Raw genomic sequence first — 18,818 nt, forward strand, 5'->3', positions numbered from 1 at the left:
AGGGGGGGGGGCGTGTGGCTGCCAGACAGCGGGGCTCCGCATGGGAGGCTAGCACCAGCCTCTTGCATCGCTCGCTGCTCACCGTCGCGACAGCTCCACGCAAAGGCTGCTCCACTTTGATTAAAATTGCATATTAAGCCACGTTTACACGATAGTTTAGCGAGGAACGTGTTAACTAGCTTGTGAAAACATTATTGTTGACCTAAGAGAATTAAATACTTCTTGCACATTACGCTCGACATAGTTCTGCATCGTATGTACAATTGAAGTATTATTATAAGATAGTAACATGATTAGGCAGGCTAAGATCAGCTCAATGTTTAAAAGAAAATAAATAGTAAAGTTCAAAAAGTTGCAACAGCATATTCTCCCTATAACCAGGTAAAGTACTAATAAGTAAACTACAGGCGCAATCAATTAATAACATACTTAATACGAATACCAACAAAGCATACCGATATACAGTAACTTGGGTAATTAAGATATATCGCACGTAAACCTTCACACGGTATGTCTGAGAACTTTTAAAGAAAAAAGCTTTGTATACTATGCTGATAGAAGTATAGTGGATACTTCAAGCTACTTCAAGAATAAAAGGTTTTTTATGAAACTTCAAAGCCTTAGACTTTAGTAATGAACAAATAATCCGGATTCAAATGAAATAGTTCGTTTAATTGTGATTGAACAAGTATCATGATCTCATAGATATATCGTTTACTGACTTCGATTTTATTTGTAAATAAATGTAAGTAGATTCTATGTGTTTTATAATCTAAAAAATCGAAATCGATTTTGTAAACCAGTAGACTGTTTATAGACTAACTCTACTCTCTCTTGTAATAGTTCTCGTTTTCATACTCTTGGAATTGAAAGGGACGGTTAGACTTACATGCATTGTATTTATTGTTAGGTAATAATACTTGAACTAAACCTTTCTAAAGTGACTGTCCTAAACTTCAACAAAACGCAAAGATATTTTAGAAAGAGTAGTACATGTGGTACGGTAACATACGCATACAATCTATGTCGTAACAGACACTGATGCGCATGCCGAATGTTGCCATACTTGCCTACTTAAACATACTATTTCCATACGATAATATGCTAGGAATGATAGGAATGTAATATCTATTGAATGAGAGAGCAATTAATAATCAACATTCGAAAGCGTAAAAGATTACACGAGAGCCGACGAATTCCTTTACAACGCGCATTCAGTTGCGGCGATCATCAATAGCAGGATATTAACCAACTTCACCGCGGGACAGATGAGAAGCATCAATAACGACAAACCGATTGCCAAAGAAAATTTACACCGCATTCAGATCACTAACTGTAAAAAAGCATCATTAAAATGACTAATCAAACGATCGACGCTCAAGAATCTAGTAAATGTTAATTATATGTCGGAATTTATTGAAATTATTCGAAATAAAATTAATTCTTGTTGTGATATTTAGTAAAAGAGAGGTTTCGATCGTTTTGGAGAAGTAGAAGGCTCCCACGGACCGGTTAAGGTAAGTGGTCCATCAACCTCTGCGGTGCTTGGTAAGCGCTCGAATCGCTTGCAAGCTCTGCTCTTCCAACTGTACTACTGACTATTGGTCTGAAGACTTTAGGACGAGCACAGCATACCAGTACAATGAAAGGATAACCAATTAACACAAATATGTATATAAACAATCAGTTCTAAAGCATAAGTAGGTTTATATGGAAAGTTTTGACAGATTTCTATCATTGATGGCATCAAAAAAGTTCCCGAAATTAGGCTATACAATACTGACGATAGAAAACCAGAGGGTTAATTAGGTATTAGTGTGGCCGGCAAAGACACGATACATTTGGGCTATTGAGCTGTATTAAACCTTTTGAAAATGGACAATTATATATGTATGTGTAATTGCAACATCTCTTCAGCCCCTACAGGTACAACAAAAACTTGGGTATACATGATTATCACCATCCACTACATTTAAGAACCCAGCTTGGCTCGACATAAACTATCAGAATAGTTCAAAATTTGTATATTACTTACATACATTTGCCATATTTTAAGGAAATCATACAAATTCTACTATTACAAGAGCTTGCATAAGATAAACATTTGAAGTCTTGGATTCCGATCAAATTAAGGCAAGGTACCATGTTTGCAGTAAAACAGTTTGTGTTAAAACTAACCCTTTGGTGAAGTGCATCGAGATCGGCGGCGCCGCTCGCGTCACGCGACCGCATTCCATGGTGCGGGCGCCTTCATTCATGTCGTGAAGCTAGGGCTGCCACTAGCGCAACTTGAATACACCTCAAATAAAAGATAGTCCTTTATGACCTCTGGTGAAATTAAGTGGTGATACGCAAAAACTAATACAATCTGATAAAAATAAATCAAATCCCCGCGCTAAGTAATACGGGATTTTCCTATTACAGTCAAATCGAATTCTAGACAAGTTCTATTGCCTAGCTAGCTACTAGCTATAAGTTAGTAAAAGTATGTTTAAGTCGCAACCTAATTCATCAGAACCTATTTGCTAATCTAGCTCTTCAAGATTAGATTAAGCATAGGATTGCAATCCCTATGTATGAGCGAGAGGTCGCCACATGATCGCTGGACGGAACGAGAAAGGCGACGAGCGGCTTTACCCAGTATGGGAACGCAATTCGTAGACGCACGCGCACGTATTTGTTACCAGACTTACTGCGTTCCATCTCACGCCCGTTTCCAAGCATATCAGTGTCCCTGTCACTCACTGGGAGAATATCCTTTCGGCGCAGTATCTACCGATGCATCTGTTTGCATACTCTAGCGGTGTGATTTGATCGATCGCTGGTTTCCTGTGAGAAAACAGGTTGTTTGTCAAGTCAGGTGGTGCGGTGCGTTACCGTTAATTCTTTGTGTGTGTCCGGACCGCACGCACTGCACCTAGCCTATAAGGATTTGTCTGCTTTACCGTTTTATATGCAATAAACTTTGTTACGTAAACAATAGTTGGCAGCCAAACAATATCCAGCATTACCTACCTCATTGGCTAACAGTTACGTTGGTATTGTATTTTGTTAATAGACAATGAATGCAATAAAACTACAATATACAATATGACACAAAACTACACAAGTTAAAATGGGCAATTCTAAGCTCTTGATAATTTCGACAAAAAAACTATTCCGTTTAACTTATTTCTGTAGAAAAAGAAACCTTTGTGGTGTCAACCCAACACGACAAGTAAAAGAAAAATTACGGGAAGAGTGAATGATGTAAACATCCAAAAGGACTAGACAAGAATTTTTAGCAGCTCCAAATATCTAGAAACATGAAACGTCGAGCAATACAAGAATAGAGTATTGTCGCTCCGATACAGTTACGCTTAGTCACATCCGCCTATAAACATAGGTACACAATACAATAGCGAGAATTCTAAAAATAGGAGCAAAATGAACAATGAGACTTTCTTCTAAGAAACTGTTTCCGTTTTGTGACTCTCCAAATAATATTTTTAGGCTAATTAATGCTGTTTTAAATGGCAAGGTACATCCAACAACCTACCAAGCAAATTCTGTAATCTTTGGTAACGGCTCACGAATCTATTGAATCTTGAACAGCAGATTGGAGATATTTTTTAAACAAATGACAACTGCCAGCCTTTCAAAGATTTATTTAATTTAACTTGGCTTCAAGTGCAGTTATCTACTTAACATAATAGCATAATTAAAGCTTATTAAAATAAGTGACCACTTCAAACGTATTGTCTGTGGGTTGCACTTTAAACTATGTGTGATGGGCAGTTTATTTTATATCACAACCTGGATTGTTGCCAAAAATGTCACAATAAGGAGAAAAATGTAAACACAGCCGCATTCTAATTCAAAAATAAGGTCGTCTCGTCTCCCTGTCCGTGAACGAGATGAGGATGTCTCGCCAAAACAAAACTCGTGTTACCTACGAGTGCAGGGATTATTTCTGTTCAGACTCATTTATAAATACTCGAATGCTCTCAGACGACAAGACTAATGCTCTACAATATATTGAGACTAGTGCATACCGCGACACGGTATTCACACAATTATAAAAAGCTGTCTCTTACACTTAACGTGCAGATAGCGTTCGCAATTATCTTGAATTTCATTTGTTCTTTCATACGTAAAATGTCTACGTATGTGCTTGGTTGCTCACGGAGTTTAGACTATCAGTCATTTACATGTAAACTAAGAAAATCCGATATGCACCATTTACCTAGTCTTCGTGTTCCTAATATGTAAAATGTTCCCACCTTCTAGGTGCGTTATCGTGAGACAGAGACAATTTACAAACCTAATTTCGTAACGTTCATGTCAGGGCCCTTTGTCGATCACATCACCTATGCAAACGAATATGATGTCATAACTGAGAAATATGCATTGGTATCTGACGAGTACGAGACTAGCTATACAGAGTATGTAGGTAGGAGCGAAGGCGCCATTGCGGATTTCCTTCGGCGGTGCAGCATTCCTAGCGAGCCTTCGTCGTTAGTCAGCACCGCGTTTTACCGATAATCGCGCGAAGGTAATCGTTCGCATGTTGAACAGGTGAATTATGAATGGGACACGTCATTACGCCCACGTGCGTGTCCGAGGACCGCGGGTGACACAGGCGCCACCGGCTGCTTGCACGCCTACACCATCATCATCGACATTCGATTAAATTATATTGATGAACAATTTTCACTGCCTCCTACTAATTACTACAAACACTGGTGTGAATCAATAAATCCATACCTAAGCATTGTGCCTATCTGTGCCAAAATATCTTAGTAATTAAATCGCAACAATTTCTACTAACTTGTTTTTTCAAATGCCAATAGTCTGTTTTTCCATAGCATTATTTCAATACAATGTTTTTTGTACTTAGAATAGAGAACATAGTACATAAAATACGTAAGAACGTAATGGTTTTCGAATTTATTGTAGCAATGTGCATATTTCTTTAAGTGATTCATCCATTCATATTACCAAAGATGGCAAGCACTAACATCATTAAGTTATCTAAAGGCTTATTTTATACCAATAACTCTGAATAATCATACAACTTATTCATACCATACTTGGAAAAATTGTGTATATGAAGAGAACCGGTCCAAGATGGTAAACAATAATGACTCATGCATATCTGCAGTAAATAATTACTTATTCATATAATAAGAATAGTTGCGGATTTTCCTGTTCCAGTCGCCTTAGCCGGGCGCGAGTGCGCGACACGACAGCATTGGCGCTGCATTTACATTCGTCGTGACTTACTGATTTCTCGTTCTTTTATTTTGACAGTGTAATAAAATAAACGTTTTTTGGTTGAGTAACATAACATATCTAAAAAAAAAGAATACTTTCGTAACGTCATGCTTGTATGCTAGAGTATAAATTGTTTGTTACCGGTGTGTTTAATAGGCAATTAGATTGGCGTGTGACGCGGGCGCGGGCAGCATAACGCATGCGCGTGCGTGCCTGACGTCCGGCGCCCGCGCACCAACCACCAACTAATTGATTCAGTTAAACAATGCCGCGTAAGAAACTGCAATGAATTTATGTAATTCATGATCAAGTGCACTGTGCAATGTTAGCACGAAACGGGCTAGAACATATTGCGAACGTTATATGCAGCAAGCTTCGTTATAATTATTTACATCAAGATACTGAAGGTCAAGGGCGTCGCCAGCCGATGGCGCAGGGGGGGGCAAGTTGACTTTACTTACTACAATTCATACTTTTCTCATTCTCTATGAATGAGAAAAGTAGGTATGAATTGTAGGTATTCTGTGACAGTACAGAGTCCAATGTGTAAAGCTACAGGAGCACGAGCTCTTGACTATGCAATAAAAAACTTGTAAATAAGTTATAATAATATTTATTAGAAAAATAGAATAAAAAGGAGTTTGAATTTGAATAAGTGTACAGCGTACAGCGTATTTTGTTTAATTATCAGATTTTAATATTATAATGGTCGTTGTTTGTTTATATTAGGTTAATTAAAATATAATTTTCGGGGATTCATTGTAAACTTCTCGACCACTTTATTATTAAAATCTTGTAAGTTTCCATGTATAAGTTTTCGGTGCACACTCATCATGGCCAAACCATTTTTTAAACCATGTTTAAAAAAATACATACAGGGTCAGACATGTATTTTTGTAGTCGCTTAATGAAATAGATTCCTGAATTTTATTACCATTAATGAGTAAAAAAATAAATTCTTCGACCAATTTTTCACTTTTATTTTGTTTTTTAAACGTGTTTTTTAGTTGAAATACGAAGTAATTGTGAAAATAAAATTATTCCAAAATAATTTATGTTCTTTAGAAAATCGAACCCTATAGTTATTTTGACAATATTTGCATAAATTTTGTCAAAATATCAATTTGAACATCAGTCTAAATCACAATAAATTACTAAACGTAAGTGTGTACCGATCAGAACGGCGCGAGCGCCCGTCGTGGAAGGACCCGTGCAATTTTTTCCGTCGTCCCGATTTACGAGCGCTCACGAAATAAAGTGAATATTATACTACGACCACATAATTCTGATCCGCTTTGTATTTTTTTTTTCGTAAGTTAGATTTTGTTTGTTTTCACATATTGTTAAGATGTGTTTTTTTTTGTAAAATAATTATATATATTTTTTTATTAATTGTTTGCAATAATTAAGTCGGTATATCAGTTGTCTGGTAAAATATATTTATTTTTATACTCTTTTTTTCTATTTAACATTGATTTATACGTAGATATCGGAAATTAATAGTTATTTTTTTAGCATTTTAGAATGAGAAACTGTCTAAACCGCATGGAAGAGGGTAGCACTTTTGTATCTGATCCGACGTAGACGACAAGGAAACACCGGCCCCATTGTACATCCACCCCGTGTTCTATTTAACCATTTTTTTATAAGTATCATTCGCTATAAATATTTTACATAATACCTATCAGTGTTTCTTTGTTTATTTTATTTAGCGTAATGTGTAAACGCATTACGCTAAATAAAATATTCAATTTTTCATAATCTATAATTTTTACCAAAACATATTACAATAACGGCTCAAGATTGTTTCGTCGGTCTTGACTCTCATGTTACTGATGTTACACTGTTTATATTGCATTCGTGTGATTCGCTACGCACACATAGACAATGACGCACTCTTTTACCTAAACTTGAGCGCAATCATTTTGTGAAATGGCTCTTAAGAGTGGAATTGGTGAATTCATTCGTGTTTCAACGCATGGGAATGATTGTTCAAGGCTTGAACTTCAAGCGAATCTAGTCAAATACTTAGGACTTTGGTTGCGTGATATTTGGCAAGTTTTTTAGAATCTCTAGGGGGGGGCAGCTGCCCCTTCCTGCCCCCCCTTGGCGACGCCCTTGCTGAAGGTATCGTGTGTTGAGATTGATTAGATATTTAAAGAGCCGGAATTAAAATGTTAGGATAATGAAAACAATAAATAATTGAAGAGCAAAGTAATAAATGCTTGTAAACATAATATTGCAAATGTTAACGAATAGGTATCATACAGAAAAACATTTAGGATGGAAGCAAAACAAACATCAGTCGGTGCTTGGACGAGCAGTTTTAGTTCAGGAGCCGAATGTCCGGCGGGCGGCGAGCGGGCGGCGGCGACGGCCGGCAGGAAATCGTAAAAGCTCATATAGAGCATCATTGGCGCGAGCGCATCTTCCGTTAAGGCGCTTTCCGACGTCTCGCGCACACTTCCGCCTCATATCGCTCACTTTACGATTGAGGGCAACGTTTACTGAACCCAACTATTTTGAGAAAACTACATCGTTACGGGACCCTTCAAAGCTGCTAAGAGCCAAAATATAAAAATCTGGCGTTACGTCACACATTGTTACAAAATTTCACATTACGCTAGACATGCATTCCGATTTAAGCCCCGTTGTTTTGGGAATAGTGTTTCGGATTACAATTTTACGGTGAATTCTTGGCGCTGTCATAAAGAGCGCCAATTTTACAAGAAGAAATATTTTAACTGCAAGTCCATGCTAACCGAGACTGATCAATATAATTCTAATAGCTGATACTCAAGCTTTAACTGCAGGTTCCAATTATAAATAAAAAATATCAATCCATATTGAAACTTTTAGGATAGGTTATAGACGCGGCAAAACAATATTGTTGAAATAATCTAAATTCTATTCTTTTTTAATCTTCCAGCTTTTAAAAGTAAAAACTAAGTCTATTCTAAAAAAAAATATATTAATACGTATAGGCGAACACTGTTTTAGAAAGTATCGCGTTAGAAAAGAATTCGTTATGAAATAGTATGAAAAGGTATTGTTTGTTGCGGCGGAGAAAAAATGAAAAAGCAAACAGTTGCGCATTCCATTGGCTAGTGCACGTGGTACATTCCAATGGGGTCATGCACCACACGGTGCGCGCGTGCGTAAAACAAGTGCAACGTCCGGCCCTACTGCCTTCGCACATTTTACCGAAACGAGCCCAGTAAGTCCAACGCGACGTCTTTCAATGAAATAGTATCATTTTACTAACACTAGAATGGTACTTGCACAATGCGCAAAAAAAGTGAGCCAACTACAAGACTCTACCTTTTAAGCGACGCGGTTGTGAACGGCGTAAGATTAATGGTGTGTGGCGCTTCGTTCGAAAGATAAATTCAAATTTAAATCGATTTTTAGAATCAGGTGAAACCGAAACCAAGCCCGCTGCGGATCAAATTGGTTTTTTTTTTCTGAAAATCGTTTAGTATCGTATTAAAACCTTAAGAAAATAGGGAAATTTTATTTTTTTATATGTACATCCTGTTTCTGATGCTATTGCTGGACAAAGACCTCCCCCTTTCTTTACCTTACTGGCGTTAAAAAATTAGATTTGATTTGAATAATATTACCAATGAGAGCACAAACAAAACTGAAAGCCAAAAGGAAAATTCAATTTTTTACTCCATTTTAAAAATTCTTCTTTTGAAACGTGATATAAGCTCGACTTAAATGGTACTAAGATCTTGTAAGTCGCACGGAACTAAGGTGATCTCGATTATAATTTGCTTTCATTCTATTAATATATTTGTCAAGCAGACTACTTGAAACTTAATGAGATAAAAAAGTCGTAACGTAATCGATTTTAGTGTTTCGCAACTTAGAAATTACCTAATGGTAACACGTTTTGCGATCTCCATTAAATTTTACTTGAAAAAAAAAGTTTTCCTAGCTACCATTTTCCTGCAAAGTTTTCCTAGTTAATCAACAGCCAACAAAATACTATAAAAATCAACTACGATTAATGGAAGTATGCGATAGTGAAGTGAAAGAAGTGCTGTAGGTAATGTAAGTAGTGTGTTGTTGTATTTAGATAGCATTGGTTATAATAGGGAAAGCGGCAGGAGCCGGGACGCGGTGGGTCGGAGGCTCCGCAGGAATGCGGCGCTCAGCCCGCCCCGCGCGTCACCCCCGACCGACCGCCGCGCCAAACATTATTTATGGACTTTGTAAACTTTAATCACAACCTCAGAACTTTCAAACTCCTTGAAATATACTGCTTTACATCTAATAGAAGGAATCATGCGCAGAAACATTTTGTCGCAAATTTGAGAGTTCATGCTCAAAATTACACGATTTGATGAGTAACGTACGTAAGTAAATAATGAAGAAATATATTTTTGTAACTTTATAGTAAAACTAACTATAGACATTAATATTTTAAAAATAATAATTGACAAGTTCGCTATAAATATTTTTAAAAGCTTTACATGAATGAATATTTCTAATAATATAACTACGAAGTAGTATACTCTATCATTATTTAGAGGAGGAAGGTGATACACGATATTACAAACACTTTAATGTTTATTAAACCAGAAAGTTAACGGCCAAAAGGTGAAAATTAAAATGAGGTTTAATCAGATATGAAGCGTGTTAAGGCGTTTTCTGGCAAGGAGGAGGTAATATAAAATCGACAAAACAGCTCTGTATCCGTGGAAGGAGCGAACGCCGACACATTCCCGAGGCTTGAATCGTAAATTACGGCGCTGCGAACGGCGCCGGCGCCGGGAGGAGCGCTTGTTACGATATTTGAACAAATTCCCGGCGGTGTTAATCTGCATAATAACAGCGGCGGATACAAAGCGCTTGCCGACTCCCATTATGCGCGGGCGCCACCCCTCCCGCGCGCCCCCCGTCTCGCCTCGCCCCGGACCTGCAGGCACACCGCGCTCTGCGCCCGAATACCTATACGTGATTACCCACACCAACTACGGTGTTAAATCCAACGCCTTATCGCTTGCCATCGTAATGAACGACCGCTCACACTTTTCATACGGATTATTTATGAAAATATCAAGTGATGGATAACGTTTAATTTTTTTAATCGGGCCTTGAGTAGTATTTTCATCTACTTGAACATGCACTTTACGAAAGGTTTGTAAAGGCAGCTGTCAATTACATTAACAGTACATAAATCCAACTGGCTTTCCGTTTAGATCAGCCCTACATTTTGAGTTTCCATACTACCCATTGTGACAACCTCCTAGGTACTTATCAGCTATCAAGAAATTAATTTTACCATGGAAGACAAATGTTACAAGTAACGATGTCTACTGTTATACAATATAAACAACAGTTCATTGGGGTCAATAATATTATTGTAAAAAAGTACAAAAAATAAATAAACGTTAGATCGTTAAAGAAAGCGCAATTATAAGCGTAATAAGAGGGAGGGCAATCTGCATAACAAGCGGGAACAAAGGAATCGTTGAGTGGTATCTCGAAGCCTCGTTACCTGCCATTACGCGGAGCGCTCGGACCAACTGAACTTCTTCGCGCGCAGACTTACACAAATCGCATTCTTTCATCTAGTTTAATACTTCTAAAATCAATTCTATCAAAAAGAATTTTGGTGAATTTTAAAATCTGTCATCAATAGTTTATGTTTGTCCAAAAATTATAAGTGTTAGCAATAACAAACGAAATTAATATGGGTAATTCCTTGGACTGATTTTTTTTTATGAGTGTCCATAAACACTGACAAAAATAGTATCATAGACCGTAATAGACATCAACGATGAATTTACCAAACATTCTGGGAAACTGTAACAAATGAGAGTAGTTGGAATCTTTCGAAGACATCGGTAGCGTCGCGTACATTAGTGAGAGGTGCCAATATTTAACAGTTATGAATATGCTCGAGAGGCACCCACGCGTCAGTATAGACGACGCGACAAATCGCCAAGGTTGACTTCAATGATACGGCGCGCGCCGCCGAATTTTTCAGTGAAATAGTTTCATCGGGCAGTTTCGGCGGCGGTGACGGCAACGTCTGCGCCGGCGCGCCGGTCGATGCCCCCGCGGCCACGCGATTTGGCTCCACTCGACGCAACTACAAATGAACGACGTTGCCAACACCGTGGCTTTGCATTTCATTGCTTCGCTTAATCTAAACTTGGAGGGACCTAACCTAACACCCATAACTGCGATATCAGTCTGAAGCTCGACTGATTTCTACAGAGCTAGAGTCAGCAGTAATTTATACCTTAATGATCAAGACATACAAAAAACAGCATAGGGACAAAAGGCGTTAACATAAACGAGACACAAAAGTTTCATAATGAATTGGCAATATTACTTTAATTTAAATTGCAATCCTCATGCCAAAAGGCAAGTAGGCGTGTGACGACTCATGCCAAACATTCGTTGAGTCGAAACGAGACAATTCTCGACGATGTTTATCTTATACGAAATTGTATTTATTTATAGTTTGAAAAAACTAAATACAGATCAGTGACAAACTCGACTAATAAAAGCACCGGTCTAGATAGGTACGTATTTGATGTTTAAGATCGCAATAAATTAGAGTAAAGTTGGCGCAAGCTTGTATTGTTAACCTCGGCTAGCGGGTCTGATGCACAAGCCATAGTGCAGCCGTAGACGGCTAGCTGCATCCCGCTCGCGCCCGCAACTTATCAATGAAATGCTTGCGCAGCCGCCGCCGCAACGGTGCCTCGCGTTCCTTCTTCTGACGTAACAAAATGGCGGACAGCACATATACGTAGGTATTTATCCTATTTAAGTATTTATAGAATAATTTGCTAGCAGAATTAACACGGCTCACAATATAAGCCGTTAAATAAACATAATTTCCAAGAAGTATTGAATATCAAGTGCCATGACTACGAAATGTCGTTTGAAAGAACAGTTACACAACACAATCGATTTTTAGGAATCGATGATGTACTAACATTGGTTTGTTTCGATAGAGACTTAAATACGTAGAAGTTACATTTGAATACAAAAAAAACCAAATGCATCACTTTAATAAAAAACAGTCTGTCAAGGCATGGTTATCTCTTTATGAAGTTCCTTTTGATACCTTATTTTACCTATCACATTAACTAAAATATTTTCGTTACTAGTAGCGACACCTATACCACTTTAAATAGAACTAAAATATTCTACAAACGTCTACTTGACGCAAGAGCACAACGAGTGATATAAGTTACTGTGGATCCCGCTAGATGGAAGCATGTTTAGATTTTGCTTTTAGAATGCAAATTCATCAACGAGGTTGATAATTTAAAGCCGCACCGGTAGATGGCGCTGTGGGTACAAAATTCAAATAAGGTTGATATATTGACTTTTTTTCCTTATGTGTGAGGTTTTTTCAATAGTTATATAAATAGCCTGTTACTTACCTAGCCGTGTGGAAGGACGCCTCGTCCGATGAACCGGCGGCTCCGAACGAGACTCCGACGGCGAGCCCCTCAGGTATGTTGTGCACGGTGATCGCCACAACGAGGAGCATGATTCGCTTCCACTGCGACTGCCGCGCTTCTAGCGACCGCGTGACGCTATCACGACGGTCACCTTCACCATTCTCACCCACTTTCTGAAATATATATTAATTTATAAGTACGGCAAACCGTTGATTCCTCACACTAATATTTTAAATGTAACCAAAGTACGTGACTGTGTATGTTTGTTACCATTGAAACTCAAACTGATAGACCGATTTCGATGAAATTTGGCAAGAAGGTAAGTGACACCTTGGAGGACCACGTGCGCTAATCCTTTTGCGTCGGGAAAAGAGGGTAATGTTTTTCCAGCAATAGCCGACATTCGAGCGGGTAACAGCCAGTGTACAATATTTATTATGTTTATATTTATTTTTACAATAATGTATAACGTTCCTACCGTCTACGACCTCGTTTTCTATCAAGCCTTTATATTGAGGCGCAAGTATAAAAAAAATTTGGACCAAACAATAAATATTGGATAGACTCGATGTTTATTGCGTGTTACTTATGTAGTCGAAAAGGTTAAGAATACGGCAATATTATATAACCAGTACCAGGGTACCAGATAAGGTTGTCGTGACTAAATTTAAAACTTGTCATAAACCAGTACAAAATTAATGGTTAGTACTGAAACTAATCACTATTATAGTTACTCATAAAATGCATATTTTAAAATTGTTTCACTAACCACGCATTAATTTATTTTGTTTTCAGTAGGATCTTTTGTAACCAGACTAGACTTTTGCATCTAGGAAAGAGTTTCAACACGTCTAACTTAATTTGAAGTGTACGTTTTTACCTAAGTTCTCAGTGCGACTTATAAAAGACGAATTGTTGTCGAATTGCCTAGCTTGCATAAGAAACACTTAAAAAGATTTATGTAAACAACTTTAAACGAATTAAGTCGCTTTAAATCTGTTTATGTAAATATTATATCAGTCAACCCCTCCAATGTAGATCAATAACAAGTTGCATAACATTTGTGTCTGTATGTCTTTTAAGCATATGTATGAAATAGCATGGTATAGTGACGGACCAGCGAGTGATGTGAGTGGTGATGTCCTCTGCGGCGCTGCGCAGTGTGCTGGTTGCTGATACAGTCCGCGAAGTCGGCGGGCTGCTCCATGGTGACCACGCTGGTCGGATTCGACGGCCGCCTGTTCAGAGCTGTCATCATCTCCAGGTCTTCCAATTTCTCCTTAGAATCTTTACTTTTCGTTATCGCTGAAACGTTACATCGTTAAGATTAGATCACAAACGTTTAATTTATTCAGTTAACTTATTTACGATAATTGTGATAAAGATATGGATAAGGATAATATGTAATTTAGAGTTTTAAATGCGATAAAATTGAAGGATTATGTCATTCAATGAGTTGATTAGAAGTAGAATTTGAATTCATTACAACACACTTTCTATGTTTGATAGTTCAAGGTAAGCTGAAATACAAATCAAAATGTGAAGAATTGCTATTAATTAAAAATATTTACAAAACGTATGCATCTTATTGATAACATTTGCATACAAGTACCTACTCATTTAGTTTGTTATCGTTTTCCTTTGTTTAACTCTCTGCAATCGTGGTTTTGAACATGTTCTTACAATTATATACTTTATCATAAAAGTACTAACTCTCAAGGCATTTAATTTGTTCACGTGCATCTAAGTAATTAAGTTAAGTAAGTCACTATTACATTACGCCTGTATTTAGTGCTAACTAAAGTTATATAATCCTACATAAATAAAATAAATAGCTTGTTTGTAAAACATGATAACGAAACACCATTGAGTTTAGACATAATATACATACTATAATTTGTATATTATTATGTTAAATATGTATTTTACTTGCTGTAGTAGCTAAGTCTCTCAGATATCATCAAGATAACATTCAAATCCTATAAGTAAGAATGAGAGCACATAATCGAAAAGGCACGGTGAGTATAAGATAACAAATACGCGACTATAAACAAGGTTTTTAATTAAATACTTCCTAGAATACAAACTTGTGTTAAAATAGCATTAAAATTTTGTGGTTTCCAATAAATTTCCATAAAAATAAGGAACATCATTGACATCTGTTAAACCAGTATTGGTTAAGTATTGAATGTGAAGAACTGTTTAATTCTTAGCTGTGGATTTTGTCAAAAAATTTACCTTGTCTTAGAAAATGCTATCATGTATGTGGCCTTGAATTTTTTTGTGTTTGATAGTCTGATATTGAAATGATAAAAATATTAAAATGAAATGAGAAAATGTAATATTTCTAAGCTCCATCTCATGAACTGTTATAGTTGAAATTTTCACAGTTGATGTACATCTGTTATCCCTACTACAACAAATAACGAAATCTAAATTACAGTTAAGGAATAGTTTGCAGAATAATAAACTTGTATTGGAGCCGTCGGAATCCCTCAGAGTCACACTCGCCAAGTTTTATTGAATTGCTAATATACTCTTTTGCCAATTTTTGTAAAGCGCTGTTAAGATAAACAATGTTACTCTTAACAAAAAGAAAAAACTATTTTAAAACAAATTAACATAATTATTATTTATAAAAATGTAAGAGACTAAAACATCTAAAAAAATATTGTAGCAAAAATTGTGATTAGGAATAAGCAGCTCAAACATTGTTTTTAGCTATCAATAATGAAAGAAATAAATAACAAAAAATATTATTATAATATGAATTAAAAAGTCAGATTATTATTTTGGATCAAATAATTTCAAAATTCTACTACCCAGTATAATTAAAACATCTTAACCACTCAAAACTGGAACTGAAAGTGTTCTTAATCTAAGTCTTATAGTATAACTCTGTCCATAGTGTGTAGGAGAGATTCCTACACACTATGGACAGAGTTATACTATATGATTATTTATATTTGATTTAATGATCCATATTCAGTATAGTCGCATACATCAATAGTAATAAAAGCTATCACTACAGCAATGATTGTATCCATACATTTCTCTCATTTCAATAGCTCATTCATCAAATAATTGAACATAAATTAATAAAGTCTGGCAATGATAATAAGAATTTATTACAGAATGTTTATGATATTAATTAAGTAATATATCCTAATATAATATATATTTATGTATCCTAATATAATATATAGATATTAATTAAGTAAAAATGACTTGTTGATTTGAAAATAAATATTTTTTTCAGTAGCATTTTTTTTTGTAATTATTTTATACATTCCAGTCTTGATTGTTTGATATCAAAATTTTTATGTGGTATGCAAATAAATGAATTTCTTTCATCATTATTAACTTAATATTTTAACACCTTCTCAAAAGCTATTATTTAGCGATAAAATTAAATATGAGCTATTATTCATGTACAATTTAGATAATTTAAAAGTTTTTAGACTAATCTTGCAGGCTTTTAGACTTAGAAAAATATGAAATGCCAGAAATATCAAAATAGAAATATACTCAAATAAATATATTGTTAATGATATACAAAATAGTAACACTTAACAAAGTAGTTCTAATTGCCTGAGAAAATTCAGATATTTTTCATGGTTTTCAGTTAATTTAGTTTTATAACAAGGAATTACTTTAAAAAATAAACAATGTAAAATAATGTACTCACTAATCATCATGTTGGTCGAGTTTATTCCTAAGTAATCCAGGAACTTGTCAGTTCCAAAAACAAACACAGCTCCAAACAGGAATCCAAATGCAACTGGTAAAAATGCATACTGCCCCTCAGATCCATAATTACTTGAACTTTTACACATGCTAATAGCTGGCTCTAGCAGAGACCAGTATGACGCTGCGGTCATCACACCCGCAGCGAAACCCAATGACACGTCAAGTAATTTCCTCTACAAAAAAATAAAAACAAACAAATTAAAGTCTATTTGGAAGTTCCCCAAGTTTGAATACATCGAAACTGATATACCAAACAAACTTACATGTTTTCCTCTGATAAAAAACACACAGCCGGCCCCAATAGCAGTTAAACCCCATGTAAAAAGAGTCCCTAAAAGGGCTTGGGTAACAGCACCGTATCCCTCTATCATTTTGTATAATATATTCCTAAGTAAATGATTTCAAGTTAAGTACTCTTTATCACATAAACATTATATTTGCACAATGCTCCTTAAAGTAACACAAACTTCACCATCATATTATCGACAAGAGTCACGACTTACTTAAATCTTTTTATACATTCCACATGTTTTTATCGTACGTAGTAGTGACCTTGTGTCTGTCAGAATTTTACAGATAAAATATGACACTACGGATGAGTGCTGCCAGCATAAAAATCCTTGAGTTTTAAATACTCATTATTATGTTTTTCAATCTTCAAATTATAAAGAGACCACGCTTGAACCTTAGCTTGTTAGAGATAAAATAAATGTTATAAAAATTGTTTGTTAGATTGCGAACGTTTTTTTCGTTTTTCAATGAATGACAATACGACCACTGAATACACCATAGTCACTATTATCAATTATTAATAATATATATAACTAATAGTTACCCGCTTTGATATAAAATTGTAGTTTCTATTTTCAAAACTTTAGAACATCTCAAATCAAATCTCAAAGTCTGACTTTAAGTCAAAGAAGAGCATGCGGCCCGACATTCGCCAAACCATTTTATGTTTTAGCAAGATTCATAGAACATTATTTTAACGAAAGTACTCGTCAATTGGCTTTCAACACAATACTTCTATTCAATGAAACGCACGGAAATAGTAGGTATTTACTAATATAGTAGGTATCTATTATTTGAAAGAAAGGGCAATGACTCTTATGCCGAAGGGTCGGTTAGATGACATGACTTTATAAGGTCATATAAGTACCTACATGATTTTTGTTACGATCCTGACTGATATTTGATATTAGGTATGTTGAGAGTGCCTAAAAGTATCAGGTTGACACATTTGGATATTGATATTGTGTTTAATATTAATTTATTTAAGGAGTCATATTACAGATAGATTTAAAATAATTAGTGGAGGGAAAGGTCATGTGCCTACCCTGAGAAATTCAGATATTATAGGTACATAATTACTGTCCCTGTGATTCGACGTCTAATTTTACTTCCAGTAACTGGTAAGAGTGATTAATTTTATAAGGTTGGAAAGATAGGTGGCTAGCTATGAGTATCATACCCAAAGCCTTATAATAATTTGGTTGGCTTATTAATAGTTTAAGCTACCACTGTTTACCATCAGCCATCAGGTCAACTGTAAGTGAGATCTAACCTTTCTCCGAACAGCATGTCACCAATAGCAAAATCATACTCATTTATCGCTTATAACTCTTAATTAGTCTGCTGAGAATTAGGTACTAAGAAAGTTCATTTGACGTCGGAAACGTTACTTATTGGCAGGTAATTGCCCGAGTTGGTATGCCATCGTGCATATAAACCCGGTCAGTGGGTAAAACAGGCGACAAGAGTGTATTCCATAAGTTATTTACGATTTATTCAAAGCTACATACCATTTCATTTTACCGTATTCAAAACCCGCATGTTATGGGTGCGTTTATCTGCATTATTATGAAACCCTAAAGTATTTTTATAAAGGTACATACATGACAATGTTACTGTAAATTAAAAAGTATGTTAATAATGGTAAACTAAATAAATTAAATACGTAACGCACGTACACAGATATCATTTACTAAAGTGTGTATTTTCGTCCGAACTATGTACCTACAGAATTTCATACACATCTACTTAACCGTCTTAACAGTTAAGTTATTATGAGTCAGTCGCAACGACTGCCGTTATAATGAGATAGCATTAATTAAAACATGGTATCACTCGTGTAAGTCCTTCAGTAAACCTACCTATTTACTTTATGGTATGAGATATCAGTCACGTCGGCGCGGCGTCTGAATGCCTGAAACTTGGGTTTACAAATAAGTCACTTTTATGACCACTCTAAGAAATAAATAAATATGTGCACTCAAATAGCTACTGAACATCGCTGTTTCCTTAGCAGCCTACTTTTTATTAGGTACTGTATTTCGTTTGCAATTATTTACTCAAAATATCACAATATCGTAT

The 18,818-nt window shown here is 35.8% G+C and overlaps 1 protein-coding gene across 1 annotated transcript in view; it reads right to left on the reverse strand.

The window, feature by feature from the left end:
• The window catches only part of LOC113507748 (zinc transporter ZIP11-like), a 36,925-nt gene extending 19,920 nt beyond the window's left edge, over window positions 1–17,005 (reverse strand). Inside the window, exons 1-4 of the mRNA XM_026890694.1 lie at window positions 16,709–17,005; window positions 16,384–16,618; window positions 13,813–14,000; window positions 12,675–12,868 (exon numbers count right to left, since the gene is read on the reverse strand). Coding sequence (XP_026746495.1) covers window positions 12,675–12,868; window positions 13,813–14,000; window positions 16,384–16,618; window positions 16,709–16,816 — 725 coding nt within the window. The 5' untranslated portion in view covers window positions 16,817–17,005. The remainder of the gene's footprint in view (window positions 1–12,674; window positions 12,869–13,812; window positions 14,001–16,383; window positions 16,619–16,708) is intronic.
• Between the last annotated feature and the right edge of the window lie 1,813 nt (window positions 17,006–18,818).

The sequence above is a fragment of the Trichoplusia ni genome, unplaced genomic scaffold, assembly GCF_003590095.1.
Source record: "Trichoplusia ni isolate ovarian cell line Hi5 unplaced genomic scaffold, tn1 tig00003119, whole genome shotgun sequence".
Lineage (NCBI taxonomy): Eukaryota > Metazoa > Arthropoda > Insecta > Lepidoptera > Noctuidae > Trichoplusia > Trichoplusia ni.